The 13,666-nt window shown below is 35.5% G+C and overlaps 1 protein-coding gene across 1 annotated transcript; it reads left to right on the forward strand.

Annotated features, from left to right (window-relative positions):
* Positions 1-4,085: 4,085 nt before the first annotated feature.
* LOC149288021 (N-acetylglucosamine transporter UNC93A-like) lies at positions 4,086-12,454 on the forward strand. The gene is made up of 7 exons (XM_089492158.1): positions 4,086-4,175; positions 5,860-6,041; positions 6,328-6,554; positions 7,662-7,873; positions 8,512-8,647; positions 9,037-9,168; positions 12,201-12,454. Exons 1-7 carry the CDS (start codon positions 4,086-4,088, stop codon positions 12,452-12,454), a joined length of 1,233 nt encoding a protein of 410 aa, XP_089348284.1.
* Positions 12,455-13,666: the final 1,212 nt, after the last annotated feature.

Below are 13,666 nucleotides of genomic sequence, written 5' to 3' on the forward strand. Positions count from 1 at the left end.
TGCTTCTGCCACGTTATTAAAATAATATGAGTAATACATTTTATGCAGGGTTTCCGTATGCAGTGCATGCATTTACACGCATTTATTTCTGTCATATGAGAACTGGGTTGTTCTATGCTTTGTAGCAGGGATTTAGGAAACTGCACACAGTGTACTATTACCTCACCTCAATTAACCTAAATCTCCATGTATCATTGGACTAAATGTCCCTCTAAACTATACACTAAATAACTTTTTTTTTTTAACGAGAATGGAGCAGGTACACATATTTAATAACTCTACATTTCTTATATTCTACCTCATCCACAAAATCCCATTCTTTAACCGACCTTGTTAATATCTTGCCCACAGGGCAGGCCCAAGACATTGTGCTACCTGGGTCTGAGGACAAAATGCTACCCTCCCCCCAGCAAAACCATACCCACCAAAATTAAGCCCACATCTATTATATTATATCATGATTAACCCCTTAATGACAATACTGTCTTTTACTTTTAGTACACTTTGGGACAAAGGCTGTTTTAACATTTTTGCAGTGTTGCTGTTTAGCTGTAGTTTTCTCATTTAGTGCACCCACACACATTATATATTGTTTTTCAGGACAAGCAGGGCTTTCTTTAGATTCCATTATTTTTATCATATCATCTCTTTTACTATAAAAAATATAAAATGGTGATTTTTTTTTTTTTTAAATGACTTTTTCTCACTTTTATTTGAAAATTCTTTTATTCATCTGCAGAAACGAATGAAAAAAACTGCTAAATAGATTGTAATATTTGTCCCGAGTTTATAAAACCCAATGTTTTTATGGTTTTTTTGCAGGTTATAGGGAAGGCATGTCCAAACTTTTTTCGAAGAGTTCCAGATTTGGTGAAGTGAACATGTGCGAGGGCCGACCATTTTGCCTGACATTCTTTGAACCATTAAAATTAAATGCAAATTAACTATTTTATGCAGTTTATTGAAAACGGCATACTTTTCATTTTGTGACTTGGATGACAAATCTAAACAGGTGTTAAATCACTCTGCCTTTAATATAAAAAAAACAGGAAGCTGAAATATGTCAGGAACATTGTGAAGTACATTACACAAAGTAATAAAGGTTGTCTGTTAACTTTTAAGCTCAAAAAATGTAAACAGGAACATAACACCAAGTATACATGTGTTCAAATATATTTATAACAGATTTAGACCAGCTGACATTAACTGAGATTTTACAATGTATCTTAATTGAAAAAAACTTCCCTGCACTAATGTGAAGGGTGAAACTGAGATCTGGACTGCAGCACATAGACTAGGTCATCAGATAATGGAATTATAGCACAGTCACGGGGTTAATGAAGGGTATGACAGCTTGCTACCACAGATTCCTATATGCTCCCTTGTCTGCTTTATACATGTATCCTGATTGCACAGCCCTGCCTGCCTGTCAGTGTTGTCTGTGCAGTTACTGCTCCTTGTCAAGGTGTTTGGTAGGCAGAATTTTTTTTCTTCTTCAATAGCCCTTAATGGTCGCCCTTGTGGCTGTGTGTGGAGGTGCAGGGAGAAGGAAAGCCCAAATCTCACGACATTCGAGATCTCGCGAGATTTGGGCTTTTCTTCTCCCTGTGCCGGCTGATGACGTCAAGTCCCGCGGCGAGAGATCCCAGGAGACCTAAGCGGCGCTCGGGGACTCACTGGGGGGGCCGTAAGATCTATATTTGGGCAACTTATCTGTGGGGCCTTATCAGTCCGGAACGCGGGCCGCAATTGGCCCGCGGGCCTGACTTTGGACATGCCTGTTATAGGGTAGTAAGTACAAGTAGCATATTGCTACTTAAAAATTTTTTTTTTTCAAATATAGTCATACTGCCTCCATATCCTATTTGGGACATCTTTGAAGCCGGCCACTTCAATTTACCCCATCAAACCATATATGTTTGAAAACTAGACACCCAGGATATTTTAAAGGCTAGTATTTTAACTCTTTCCATGCACCAATTCTACCACCAGCCTTTGTCAAACTTTATGGTAGTACTTTTATTTATTTTTTTACACACATTTTATTTCAGGTATAAATTTACTGCTCCCGGTATATGTCACTGCCAAACAACACCCCAATATGTGTTCAGCAACATCTCCTGAGTACATTGATTCTACCCATGCATGAAAGTATGGGCCAAAAAAAGCTTCTTGCTTAGTTTCTTCCTGCTTCGCAGGTAGTCTGGCCTTGATTTTGTGGCTTTGTATGAATTGCTAAATTTGCCAAAATTCTGTAAATTTGCATTTAATAAACACTCTCATGTCTTTCTACCTTCTGATCTGACTGATTCCAGGTCCCTGTCTTCTTCTCCTGCCTCTTGTTCTTTTCTTCTTTTTCTTCTGTTTTTTTGCCTACTCACTCCCCCTTACCTCAGCCATAGCTTTCCTCCAGCTGTGAGCAGCCTCACATTTAACCGCTGGGCGATAATCTTGTGTTATGTGATCCTGCTATGTTCCTGTCTCACTGTTTCTCCTGCAGCACATCTTGGCTCCTGGTGCAACTCCTCAGAAAAGGTAGAATAATGCAGATTTGTGCAGAAAGAGACATGCAGAGACGATTCTCTTTCTCCCTGAATGTATGTGGAAAGAACATGCCTTGGGGCGGCAAATAGCCACCCCCTCAAACTGCGACCTGGGTCCCATGGACAAACCCGGACCCATGCAATCTTGCTCACAAATTGTATTAATGCCATATGTATTATGTATTTATTGTTTGATTTCCCTTTATCTACAACATATTATTTACATTGCCCTGTGATACTTACACAGTCTATTTATAATGATAATACAACGTTAGCTAAACTCTTTCTGCAACAAAGACTCAAAGGCATTGGACCTTGTATCTCTAAAGGGCGGTCAAGGTTTTAGAACCTTAACCCTCCTGCAAGCTCTTCTGTTCACTTTCCAGTTAGTGAATCAACCTAAAAAAAAACACATAGTGCATGATGGCAGTCACTAGATGGGCTAATTAGCACCTGAAGTAGTCAAACTGATGTTCACCCAGGTACCTTAAGAATAAAAGACCTAGTTGATTAATTACAACACGATTTACATGTATCAGAACAGAAGCATAGAAAGGACAATTCTTTTATGCAAGAAAAACAGAATAATAATGATGATTTAAAAAAAATTACAATCAAATAATACTGTCAATTATATTTACACTTAGTATTTTCCTTATTTTATTCTGTGTGGGGATGTGTTTAGATTTCAGTCTTCACATTTCTGCATTAAATGAAATTTAAAACTAACTTGGGTTACGTAATTTTCTGATATATCTATTGCACTCTATGGCTGTACAGTATGTTCTATATTTACAATAAGAAACAACCCTTTAACACTTTTACCCTATGTGTCATAACTCTATATATCCTGAGAAGGAAACAAGGCATTAGTAGACAGAATATTTCCAGAGGCTATGTGGACAATGATGAACTTTATTTCACACAGTTAAAATCTGTTAAGAAACATCTCATGTTGGATGTTTTTTCTTCTTCTGAAATAAGGAAATAATTTACCAATAAGAACTAACCTTAGGTAAGCCTATTTCTTTTCTTTTGTATTGCAATTGAGTCCATACATTTAAAGGGGACCCTAAATATTATATTAAAGAAATTTCAGAGATAAGGATCTCCTCTTTTCTTCAAAAGAAAGAATATAGTGACAGATCTGATAAAGTTTAATAACTTAGTATTCTAGTTATTACTTTGAAATGGAAAAATGAATATGTGTGCTAAAAAATAATGTGTTGTCTGGGTAGAACAGCACCTTTTAATTCAATTTACAGCAAAGATCACATTTAGAAATGTAGAATTTAGAATTGTGATGGGGCTTGGGTATTAATATTAAACATTGGCTGTCATTTTAACTGATAAGAGGGTACATTCACTAGTATTAATAGTATAAATAATGTCATGTTTAAATAAAATATTTTTTGTGCTCTTTATATTACATTTTGATCACAATGCAAATCTGATCTATACAGTTTCTGATTTTTTTTCTATGGTATGACACCAGAGAGGTAATCCTACACAAGAGTTCTACTTTGTGATTTTTATAGAAACATGGAAATAAGTCACCTGAAGAATATATTTGTAATTGCTTTTGGATTTTTACTTATATTCATTGCTTTTGGTGGCCTCCAAACTTTGCAGGTAAGTTACTAATTGAACTACTATACATACTATACATTAATACAATAACTGTTTATTTTTTGGCTGTACCCAGGCATTTAAAGTGGTGAACACATACTATATACAGTGTCCTCCATTAATATTGGCACCTTTGGTAAATATGAGCAAAGAATTCTGAGCAAAAATTGTCCCTTTGATAATTTCTTCAAAGAAATACACAAAAATACAAATATAGCAATTGCAAACACAACACAGGTTTAAAAATGTATTTTTATGTGTGTATAAAAGTATTTGTGTGGCACAATTATTAGCACCCTTTTAGTCAATAGTCCCAACCTCCCTTTGCCAACATAACTGCTCTCAGTCTATTCCTATAATGCCTAATGAGACCATTCCTTCATACAGAATCTCTCCAGATCCTTGAAATTTTGATATCAACACTGGTGGACTCTCCTCTTCAGTTCACCCCACATGTTTTCTATGGGTTCAAGTCAGGGGACTGGGATGGCCATGGTAGGACCTTGATTTGTTGTTATTAAACCATTTGGTTGTGGATTTTGAGGTATGAAATCAATATATGTCCATAAGTCCATGATGCCATGTATCCTAACAAAATGTCCAGGTCCTCTTGCAGAAAAACAGCCCCAAAACATTAAAGAGCCACTACCATAGTTAACCGTGGGCATGAGGTATTTTTCCATATAGCTTCCTCTTTTTGTGCTCTAAACCCACCTCAGTTGTTTGTTTGTTTTTGCCAAAAATCTCTATTTTGGTTTCATCTGCCCATAGAATCCAATCCAATTTAAAGTTTTAGTAGTGTCTGGCAAACTAAAGGATGGTTGAATTTGTTTTTTTATGAAAGTAGAAGCTTTTTTCTTGTGATGATGTCAATGACATCAGATTGTAGTTTTGGAGACTTTCTGACCCCAAGATGCAACGAACTTCTGCAATCCTCCAGCTGTTATCCTTGGAGATTTTTTGGCCATCCTCTTCACAGTGCGTTGAGGCAATATAGATACACATCCTCTTCCAGATTGATTCATAACATTTTCAGTTCTTCTTCAGGATCTTCTTAATTATTCCCCTGATGGTGGAAATGGAAATCCCATTTTGTGAAGTTCAACAACCTTTCCCCAAACATCACTGCTATATTCCTATTACACATTGTGATGCATAACTAAGGGAATTTGCCCTATGTGTTACCTAATATTTATATCCCTGTGAAAACAGAAATTCACAGTTGAACAATTTCCTGTTCCTAGTCACCCAGGCATACTAAAAAATTTAATATACCGCTGGGGATATACTTCAACTATATTTTTCTCATATTAATTCATAGGGATGCCGATAAATGTGGCTCATTTATTTAACATTTTTATTATTTTTTTGGGGAAAAACCTGCGTTTGCAATTGTTTAATATCCATGAGAGCAGAGTATTTTTGTGTATTGTTTGAAGAAAATATCAAAAAGTTCAACAATAAAGACATATTTTCACAGCCTACTTGGCTCATATTTACCAAGGGTGCCAATATTTGTGGAGGGCACTGTATAGTTTGTTTGCTTTGTCCGCAATTGAAAAACTCCAATTTTATTTAAATTCATGTTTATCTTTCGTTCCAGTTAAGGATTAAAAATAACTTATTCAGCTGAGGGTTGAGTTTATTGTAATGTTAATGATGTTTAATGTTGATTTTATTTTCACAGAGTAGTCTAAATCCATATGAAGGCATGGGAGCCATTTCTCTAAGTGTTATATATGGAAGCCAAATCTTTTCTTCTGTTTTCATTACTCCATTTGCTATACAGAAGCTTGGATGTAAATTGACAATTGTAATCGCTATGTGTTTTTACATCATCTGTACATTGGCAAACTTCTATCCAAAATGGTAATGTAACATTGTTCAGTATTTATAGAATAGTAACTCTGATCAAATGTTGTTGAGACACCTTTATAGAAGACAGTGTCCCATTGGGCATTGAGCTCTAGTCAGTGAAGATCAAAGGATACATTTTGAAAAAATGTACCCAAAGAATGAAGTCAGGAAGTTAGGGGAGGGCTAGCACTTTCTGAACTGGGGACAAAATTAGAACTGACAGGAAATGGAAATATATTAATTATAACACCCTTGTAAAATAACCCTCTTGTTCTAAAAATAAATAATTATTTCCCAGGTACACTTTGATTCCAACGTCTGTCATGGTCGGCTTAGGTGGCAGTCCATTCTGGACGGCAAAATGCACCTACCTCACTCTTAGTGCAAAACAGTATGCAGAGGAAATGGGAAAAGTAAAGATGCATGTTATAAACCAGTATTTTGGAATATTTTTCCTCATATTTCAGTCATCAAGAATTTGGGGAAATCTTATATCTTCATTAATACTAAATTTTGCCGAAAATGGTAAGTGCTGTTTCTTTATGGAATACCCTTTCACAGTTAAGACAAATTATTGCCATTAATTTCTTTAGTTTAGTAATTTCAAACTTTAGTGTACTTTCTTAAAGAAAGTCACACATACTTTGATAATGACTTAGACTAATAATGCAATATTTAATTGTATGCCTTAAATTCTGATTTATCCACTGCCTTAAGTGGATCTTCTTGGGATTGGTTCATAGACCTGCTCTAATATAAAATATGTAAATGGAAACAACACTGGTGTATTTTATGCTGAATGCTGTCTCAGGTCTAATCCAAGGCCACCATATAAGACTATGATGTTAGTAAAACCATGGAGCAGATCTCCATAGTAACTTGGCCAGGTACAAGGGGGATGGCCTGTAGAACTGCAGTGTTCCGGAGGTCATGATTGCCCATTGTGACAATCTGCTCCCATTATGCTATCCTAGGCTAAAACGACCTAGGCTACAATACACTACTCTGTAATGGAAAAGCTGTAACACCAGTGCTACCACCCATGGTAGTAGTAGCATCCACTAGGTTTTCTCCTATATTAGCTATGTTTTTATGTCCAACCCCTATAAATAAACCATATTTCAATTTTTTAGAGCCATTGAAGTATTTGAACAACACAAACTGTGGATCAAGTGATTTTCTTGCCATCCTAATTAAGACTGGGAACACGAGCAGTTCGGAACCAATGGCAACAAAATCACAGCATTTCTTAATGTACGTAATTTTAGGTATATATACAGGTAAAGAAAATGCTTTAATTACTTTACTTTTTCAGTTGAATATGCAGGCATAACAGAGAAAAACACTAACCCCTTTACAATTATCTGTATTTTTTCACAAAAAAGCAGATCCATAATAATGTTAAGTTCTTCTTAGCAGAGTTGCAAAGGTTTAACGTGGTTAAATCACTAAAATTATATTCTTCTGGTTTTGTATACCTTTTAGTATATCTATTCTTATAAAATCTTAGGTTTTAAAGTAATATTATGCAATCTTATAAGTGTTTCGATGAATTTGATCTGTATTTCATAGTTAAAAATACTGTCCACTAACCTCTGTCCAGTAACTATATCTCCATGCTTTCTTTGAAAGGATGTGGTACTCTAGCAGTTTTGTTGGTTGCTTGTTTTCTGGATCCAATCGATCTTCAACATAAAATGGACAAAAATGAGCCCACTCAAAACATTTTTACCCATTTCCTGGTAACATTAAAACATCTCCAGGATAAACGTCAATGCCTTTTAATTCCTTTGACTATGTACTCAGGAATTGAACAAGGGTTTATTTTGAGTGATTATACACAGGTGAGTGTAATGTGAGTTCTACAGCATCCCTTTTAGTTTTCCTTGCTATGTACAAACAATATTAGCTGTATTTTATTCCTTCGTATATATTATTCTGAGTGACGTTCTTGGTTACCTTAATATATGGCATAATTTACAGAATCTTTGGTAGATTATAGATTAGAATTGTTGTAAAACATAATATAAAAATTCTAAAAGGATGTCAGGGATTTACATATACCGTACAATGATGCAGTCCATAATGTCATACAAAGACGTAGGTAGTCATTGCATACTATTGTTTTTTTTTTATTAGATTAAAAAATATACATGCACACGTTTACAGCACAATCATTGTACAGCTTTGTAGAACATGATGGTGCTATATACCTCAATAAACACTTTTACACTGCTTTTTAGGCTGATGTCCTGCCCTCCTCTAATTTATCTAACATTTTGTGCCAGGAAATGAGATCTGTATTATATATGTATACAAATACAAAAAAATATTTAAAAGTTGAAAAAACAAAGGGCCCACCCTAATTCTTTCCCATTTAGTTATACAGTTGTAAAAGGACAGTTAATGCTTTATAGCCCATCCCAGCAAATTAAACTGATTTTGATAATAGACTAACAATATTTTTTCTTTCACCTTTTAGTCATATGTTACCTGTTCTTTAGGAATACAGTTTGTTGGTTATGTGATTATTATATTTGGAGCAACAACTTCAATTTGTTCTTACCTCTTTGGGAAGCTTTGTCAATACGCCAGTCGGATTATTTTCTTTTTTTTAGGTAAGCGCTGCTTTTGGCTTATAACCACTGTCCCTTTAGTTGTCAACTATCTACTAGAACTAGTCCCACTACTACTCTATTTGGTAGCTGAGATATATATATGTGCACCACAAATATAAGAGACAAATCATAGTTTGAAAAATCTGTATGATTAAACACAATTTTATTAGCCAGACAACCCCCATCACAATTTGCTGCATACATACATAACTTTCTTAGTCATCATGAGAAGTGCAGTGAAATGCAAAGAGGAGGCAATAAACTTGTCAGATATCAAGAAAAAATATTTTCCCCTTTTCTTTGCAGAACATAAATGAATTGACCAGTTTTATAGTTATCATATTATTATTCAAAATAATACATAATTATATTTGTGTGCTTGCTTCTAGCTGCAGTTATTAACATTATCAGCATAACAGCATTATTTTTGTGGAAGCCTCTGTCTGACCAACTAGTCGTGTTCTTTGTATTTTCTGGATTATGGGGCATTGGAGATGCTGTTTGGCAAACACTAGTAAATGGTTAGTATCGCTGGTAATAAACAAATGAGCTCTCAGATCAAAAACGTAATTTTTAAGCTTTAATATGTATATTATCAATTTATAGCATATTTGTATAATTAGAAAAGCCTAAGATAATTCCTATAATGGCTTCTTATAGTCAGATGGCACACTGCCATAGTACTGGGTACATTGGATAGCTTGTTCTTAACTTCTCAAAACACAACAGAATTTAGATGTGTGCGTGTGTTTGAATGCACAAGCAATTTAAATTGGTGGAAAGTTTTGTTGTGATCAACAAGTTAAAAATGAAAATGCTACACCATAAATTTGAAAAAAATATCAAGGCATCGATTAAATCTAGGTATGGCCTGCTGAAAAGTGATACAAATCTTTCGAATAACCATGTAGGTTGATTTATGGCGCCTTCTACTATCAATTACAGCTTGTAAGGGACAAAGATGGAGACAACATATTTAATTAGGTAGTGTAGGGTAGTGAGCCACATGTAAGAATGTAGCATAATATTGCATGGTAAATGCATTACTGCAGCTTTAATACATGATCAGAGAAAAAAGAAGATGAAAAAGCCCATGAGGATGTGGAGAAGAGCTAGTTTCTGATGTTGCAAAAGAAACTGAAAGTTGTTGAAGTACAGACAATATGGTGTAAGAAGGTGCTATAGAAAGACCTAAAAGAGTGTGTGAAGAAAAGTCTCAGAACCAGTGTATGACAAGTACTTACTATTTCAAGATTTTATTGACAATTGTCACCCCACTTCACCCAATTATCAGACTGAATTTCTACCTGGTGCACCCTTATTCTAGGTGTTTAATATGTTAGACCCAGAATCGATACCACAGGTTATTTGTAGGTTATTTGCTTAACTTGTATATTAAAAACCTAGACATGGTTAATTTTAATCCTTTGAATTGGGAGACTGTTCAGAAAACTTGTAGATAAGATTCAACACTGATAAATGTTAAGTTATGCATTTGCTTAGTAACAACACATGCTAGTTTACAGCTAAATTGGGTAAGACTGAGGGAAGTCATCACTTTAGAACGATTTGGGGATACTAGTTGAAGTCAAACTCAGTAAATATTTAAAGGCAAATACCACCTATGTAGGCAAACATATTATATACATTATAATTAGCATTCTTGGAGTAAAGAAAATTAAATCCACCACTCTTACAAGTTCCATCATTAAAACACACAGCAATAAACATTCTGACAGTCAACATGTAACCATACTTGAAGCTGCATAATCTCTCTCTTGCAACATACACAAGTACATAATAACTTCTCTTTGTTCTTGCCACTTATTTTCTGATATGTTGATACAGACGTAGACCCTTTACTCTTCCTTTGTTCAATTTCTTGAATTAGTAACCTTACTAAAATAACCCAGCTTCTCCACAATTCTATCAACAGGCTGCCAACCTCAGTGCTAAAGCATGTCTAGAGCCATGTGTCTCCCAAACCGTCCTGTGGGTACATGGAAGCTTGTGATATGATAAGTAGGACATGATAAGTAGTTTGTAACATAACAATTACATTTATAGAAACAACAGGTAAGGAGGGTCCTTCTCAAACAGGCTTACAATCTAGAGATTTAGGGTGTATTACACAAGAGGTAAAAGTGTCGCTGTTAGGGACGGACCAGCCACACTATTATAAGAAATGCATTAGAGGGACTAGAAAAGGTGAGCGAAAGAATATTGAGGGTTAACATATAACATATATGTTAACATATAAGGGTGTTAACATATAAGTTTATAGGCTTCCTTAAAGTAGTGCGTTTTGGGAGATTTCTTGAAGGACCAAAGACAAGGGAAAAGCTGGATAGTCTCGGGGAAGACACTCCAGAGGATAGGTGGAGACCTTGAGAAATCTTGCAAACGTTCATGAGAACTAGAAATCAGAGAAGACAAATGGAGATCATTGGATAAGGGAAGAGAGCGGGCAGGAGTGTATTTCCATAATTTCCGTATATTTAGAGATGAGTTAGGAGATGTAAGTAGGGGAACTGCTATGAAGGGTGACACTAAGGTGGGGGGTGTTACTGGAGAGGGGGATGCTTAAGGTTTGATCAGAAAGGTAGGGTGTGAACCAGGAGAAAGCAGTGTCATGGAGACCAAGACCATGAGGAGTTTGAAGAAGAAAAGGATGGTCCATAGTGTCAGAGGCAGCAGAAAGGTCCAGTAGGATTAGCGTAGTGTAATGGCCCTGGGATTTAGGAATGAGTAGGTCATTAGTAACTTTACTAAGGGCGGTAGAATGTTGAGAATGGAATCCAGATTGAGGGTCAAGAAACTTAATTAGTTGAGTTTAGACAATTCAAGAAGCTTGAAAGCAAGAAGTAGGGAGATTAGTCAAATCCAGGGAGGGTTTTTTCAAGATAGAAGTTATGGTAGCATGCTTGAAGAGGATGAAGAGTTCAGTGTATGAGAGGGTGCAGAGTCAGATGGAGGGTAAGGGCAGGGGGAGGACTGAGTAGGTATTTCGCATCTGATGCCGGAACAATCTGTAAAAAAATATGTTCCTCTTCGTTATTAATAAAACTAGCAGGGTATACCATGTGTTACCAGACAAGAGACAATTAATACATATACAGAACAATGAGAAATGAAATCAGTTATAGTACGTTTGGTGCCTCCTCTGGGTGGGCTGCTTCAAGGACACTGATGTAGTGCTAATGGGCTGTCGATCAAGCATGAAACTTCCTTATTCCATAAAAAATGAACATACAAAATACATAATTATGGACCTTGGATGCAGATTACTGTTAATGTTTTATTTACTCTTACTATTTAAATACATTGGTACTATAAAAGTAACTTGCTGTGGTTTGCTAACTTAAAACATGGAAATGAGGGCTTAGTGCCTTTTTGTATTTTCACAACTGGCAAAAAACTGAGATTAACTGATGTAAACATTTAAAAATAAAGTTTTATTCACTTTTATATGTTTATAGAATATGAGCTACCATAACTGTGTTTTGCAACAAAGTTAAATGTTTAATTAATTTATTTATTCACTTTGGTACAGCTCTCTACGGAACACTCTTTGATGACAACAGAGAGGCAGCTTTTGCTAACTACCTTCTATGGAAATCCTTGGGATACTTTTTATCTTTTGGATACAGCTCGTTTCTAAGCATCAATATAAAACTATCGATATTATTGTGTATTCTGGTAGTGGGGATGGTACTATATGGCATTGTTGAATATACTGAATCCAAGAAATCACAATTTAGATTACATGATCCTATAGACACAAAGAATATAGACATAAATGCATGATGCATTGAACATATATTATTTAACCATGATACAAACTGGCATTATGTTGTTCTTAATGTATGTTTATTAGACTTGTGCTTTTAGATTCTCACAAACCTTCATTTGAACAAATTTTGCCTAATGTGTGTATTCATACAAATCTTTACTAAACAAATGAAAATGAACAAGAAACCTCCAAATATGCGTAAAACATTTGTTCATTGGTCTGTCTGTTCCTGCTGGCTTCCCCTTGCTCTGCTTATCTTGGAACCTTGCTTAGATCCACACTGACAGAGGGTTCTATCATCAGTTTTACCCTTCGTTATATAGTCCATTAAGTTCAACCTTTTCAAGACAGTAGAAAATCTTTAGAGCATATGCTAGTTTAAAAAAAAAAACCATGACTACATTTTTTGAGTTACTTTAAAGACTTACATTTTACAGAGTACTTTAGTATGGGTTCTTCTTTTCTTTCTTCGGGGACAGTAAACTGCTCCTTTGACGGGATAGATTCACTATTGATTGCAACATATTTATTCATACTTTCTCTATCTTAAAGAGATTAGGAGTTGCATATTTTTTTACTTATATCTATAATTTATTTTGTATAGCGCCAACAATTTACACAACGCTTCTTACAATACATACAGTATATTCAAGGAGAATGACAAGACTAGAATTGACAGACTAAAACAAACCGATACTTTAGGTGGAGAGAGCCCTACTCGCAAGCTTACAATCTTTACAACTATTACTGTATATACTTTCTTTGTATCCAAGACCATAGTACAACACAAATCTTGTATGAATATAGAAATCGGAGCCAGAAAAAAAGAGAAAATGTGCTTTAAAATGTGAATGCTACAATCCTAAACAGAGACTACCCCCATTCACTGTAAATACAAAAGTAAAAAGAAAACAATATATGGAGAATAAGAAATTATTACGGTATAACACACCACCAAAAAGTGAATACACAATAAAAATATATATACTTATGTTGCTGTAAGAAAGGTCCTCTGTAATCTTCAAGTTTGAAGGGGCAGAGGGGGGGTAGTTTGAAGGGGCAGAGGGGGTAGTTTGAAGGGACGGGGGGTAGTTTGAAGGGGCAGAGGGGGGTAGTTTGAAGGCACAGGGGGGTAGTTTGAAGGGGCAGAGGGGGGTAGTTTGAAGGGGCAGAGCGGGGTAGTTTGAAGGCACGGGGGGGTAGTTTGAAGGGGCAGAGGGGGGGTA

The sequence above is a fragment of the Sceloporus occidentalis genome, unplaced genomic scaffold, assembly GCF_023333645.1.
Source record: "Sceloporus occidentalis isolate IW3139 unplaced genomic scaffold, rSceOcc1.0.p SCAF_54, whole genome shotgun sequence".
Lineage (NCBI taxonomy): Eukaryota > Metazoa > Chordata > Lepidosauria > Squamata > Phrynosomatidae > Sceloporus > Sceloporus occidentalis.

Bases quoted from the DNA above. Each gene is read 5' to 3' on its own strand.
- LOC149288021 (XM_089492158.1), top strand. From the start codon at position 4,086: ATGGAAATAAGTCACCTGAAGAATATATTTGTAATTGCTTTTGGATTT. The intron at 6,555-7,661 runs GTAAGTGCTGTT...TTTCTTTGAAAG, and splicing joins ACTAAATTTTGCCGAAAATG to GATGTGGTACTCTAGCAGTT. The intron at 9,169-12,200 runs GTTAGTATCGCT...ACTTTGGTACAG, and splicing joins TTGGCAAACACTAGTAAATG to CTCTCTACGGAACACTCTTT.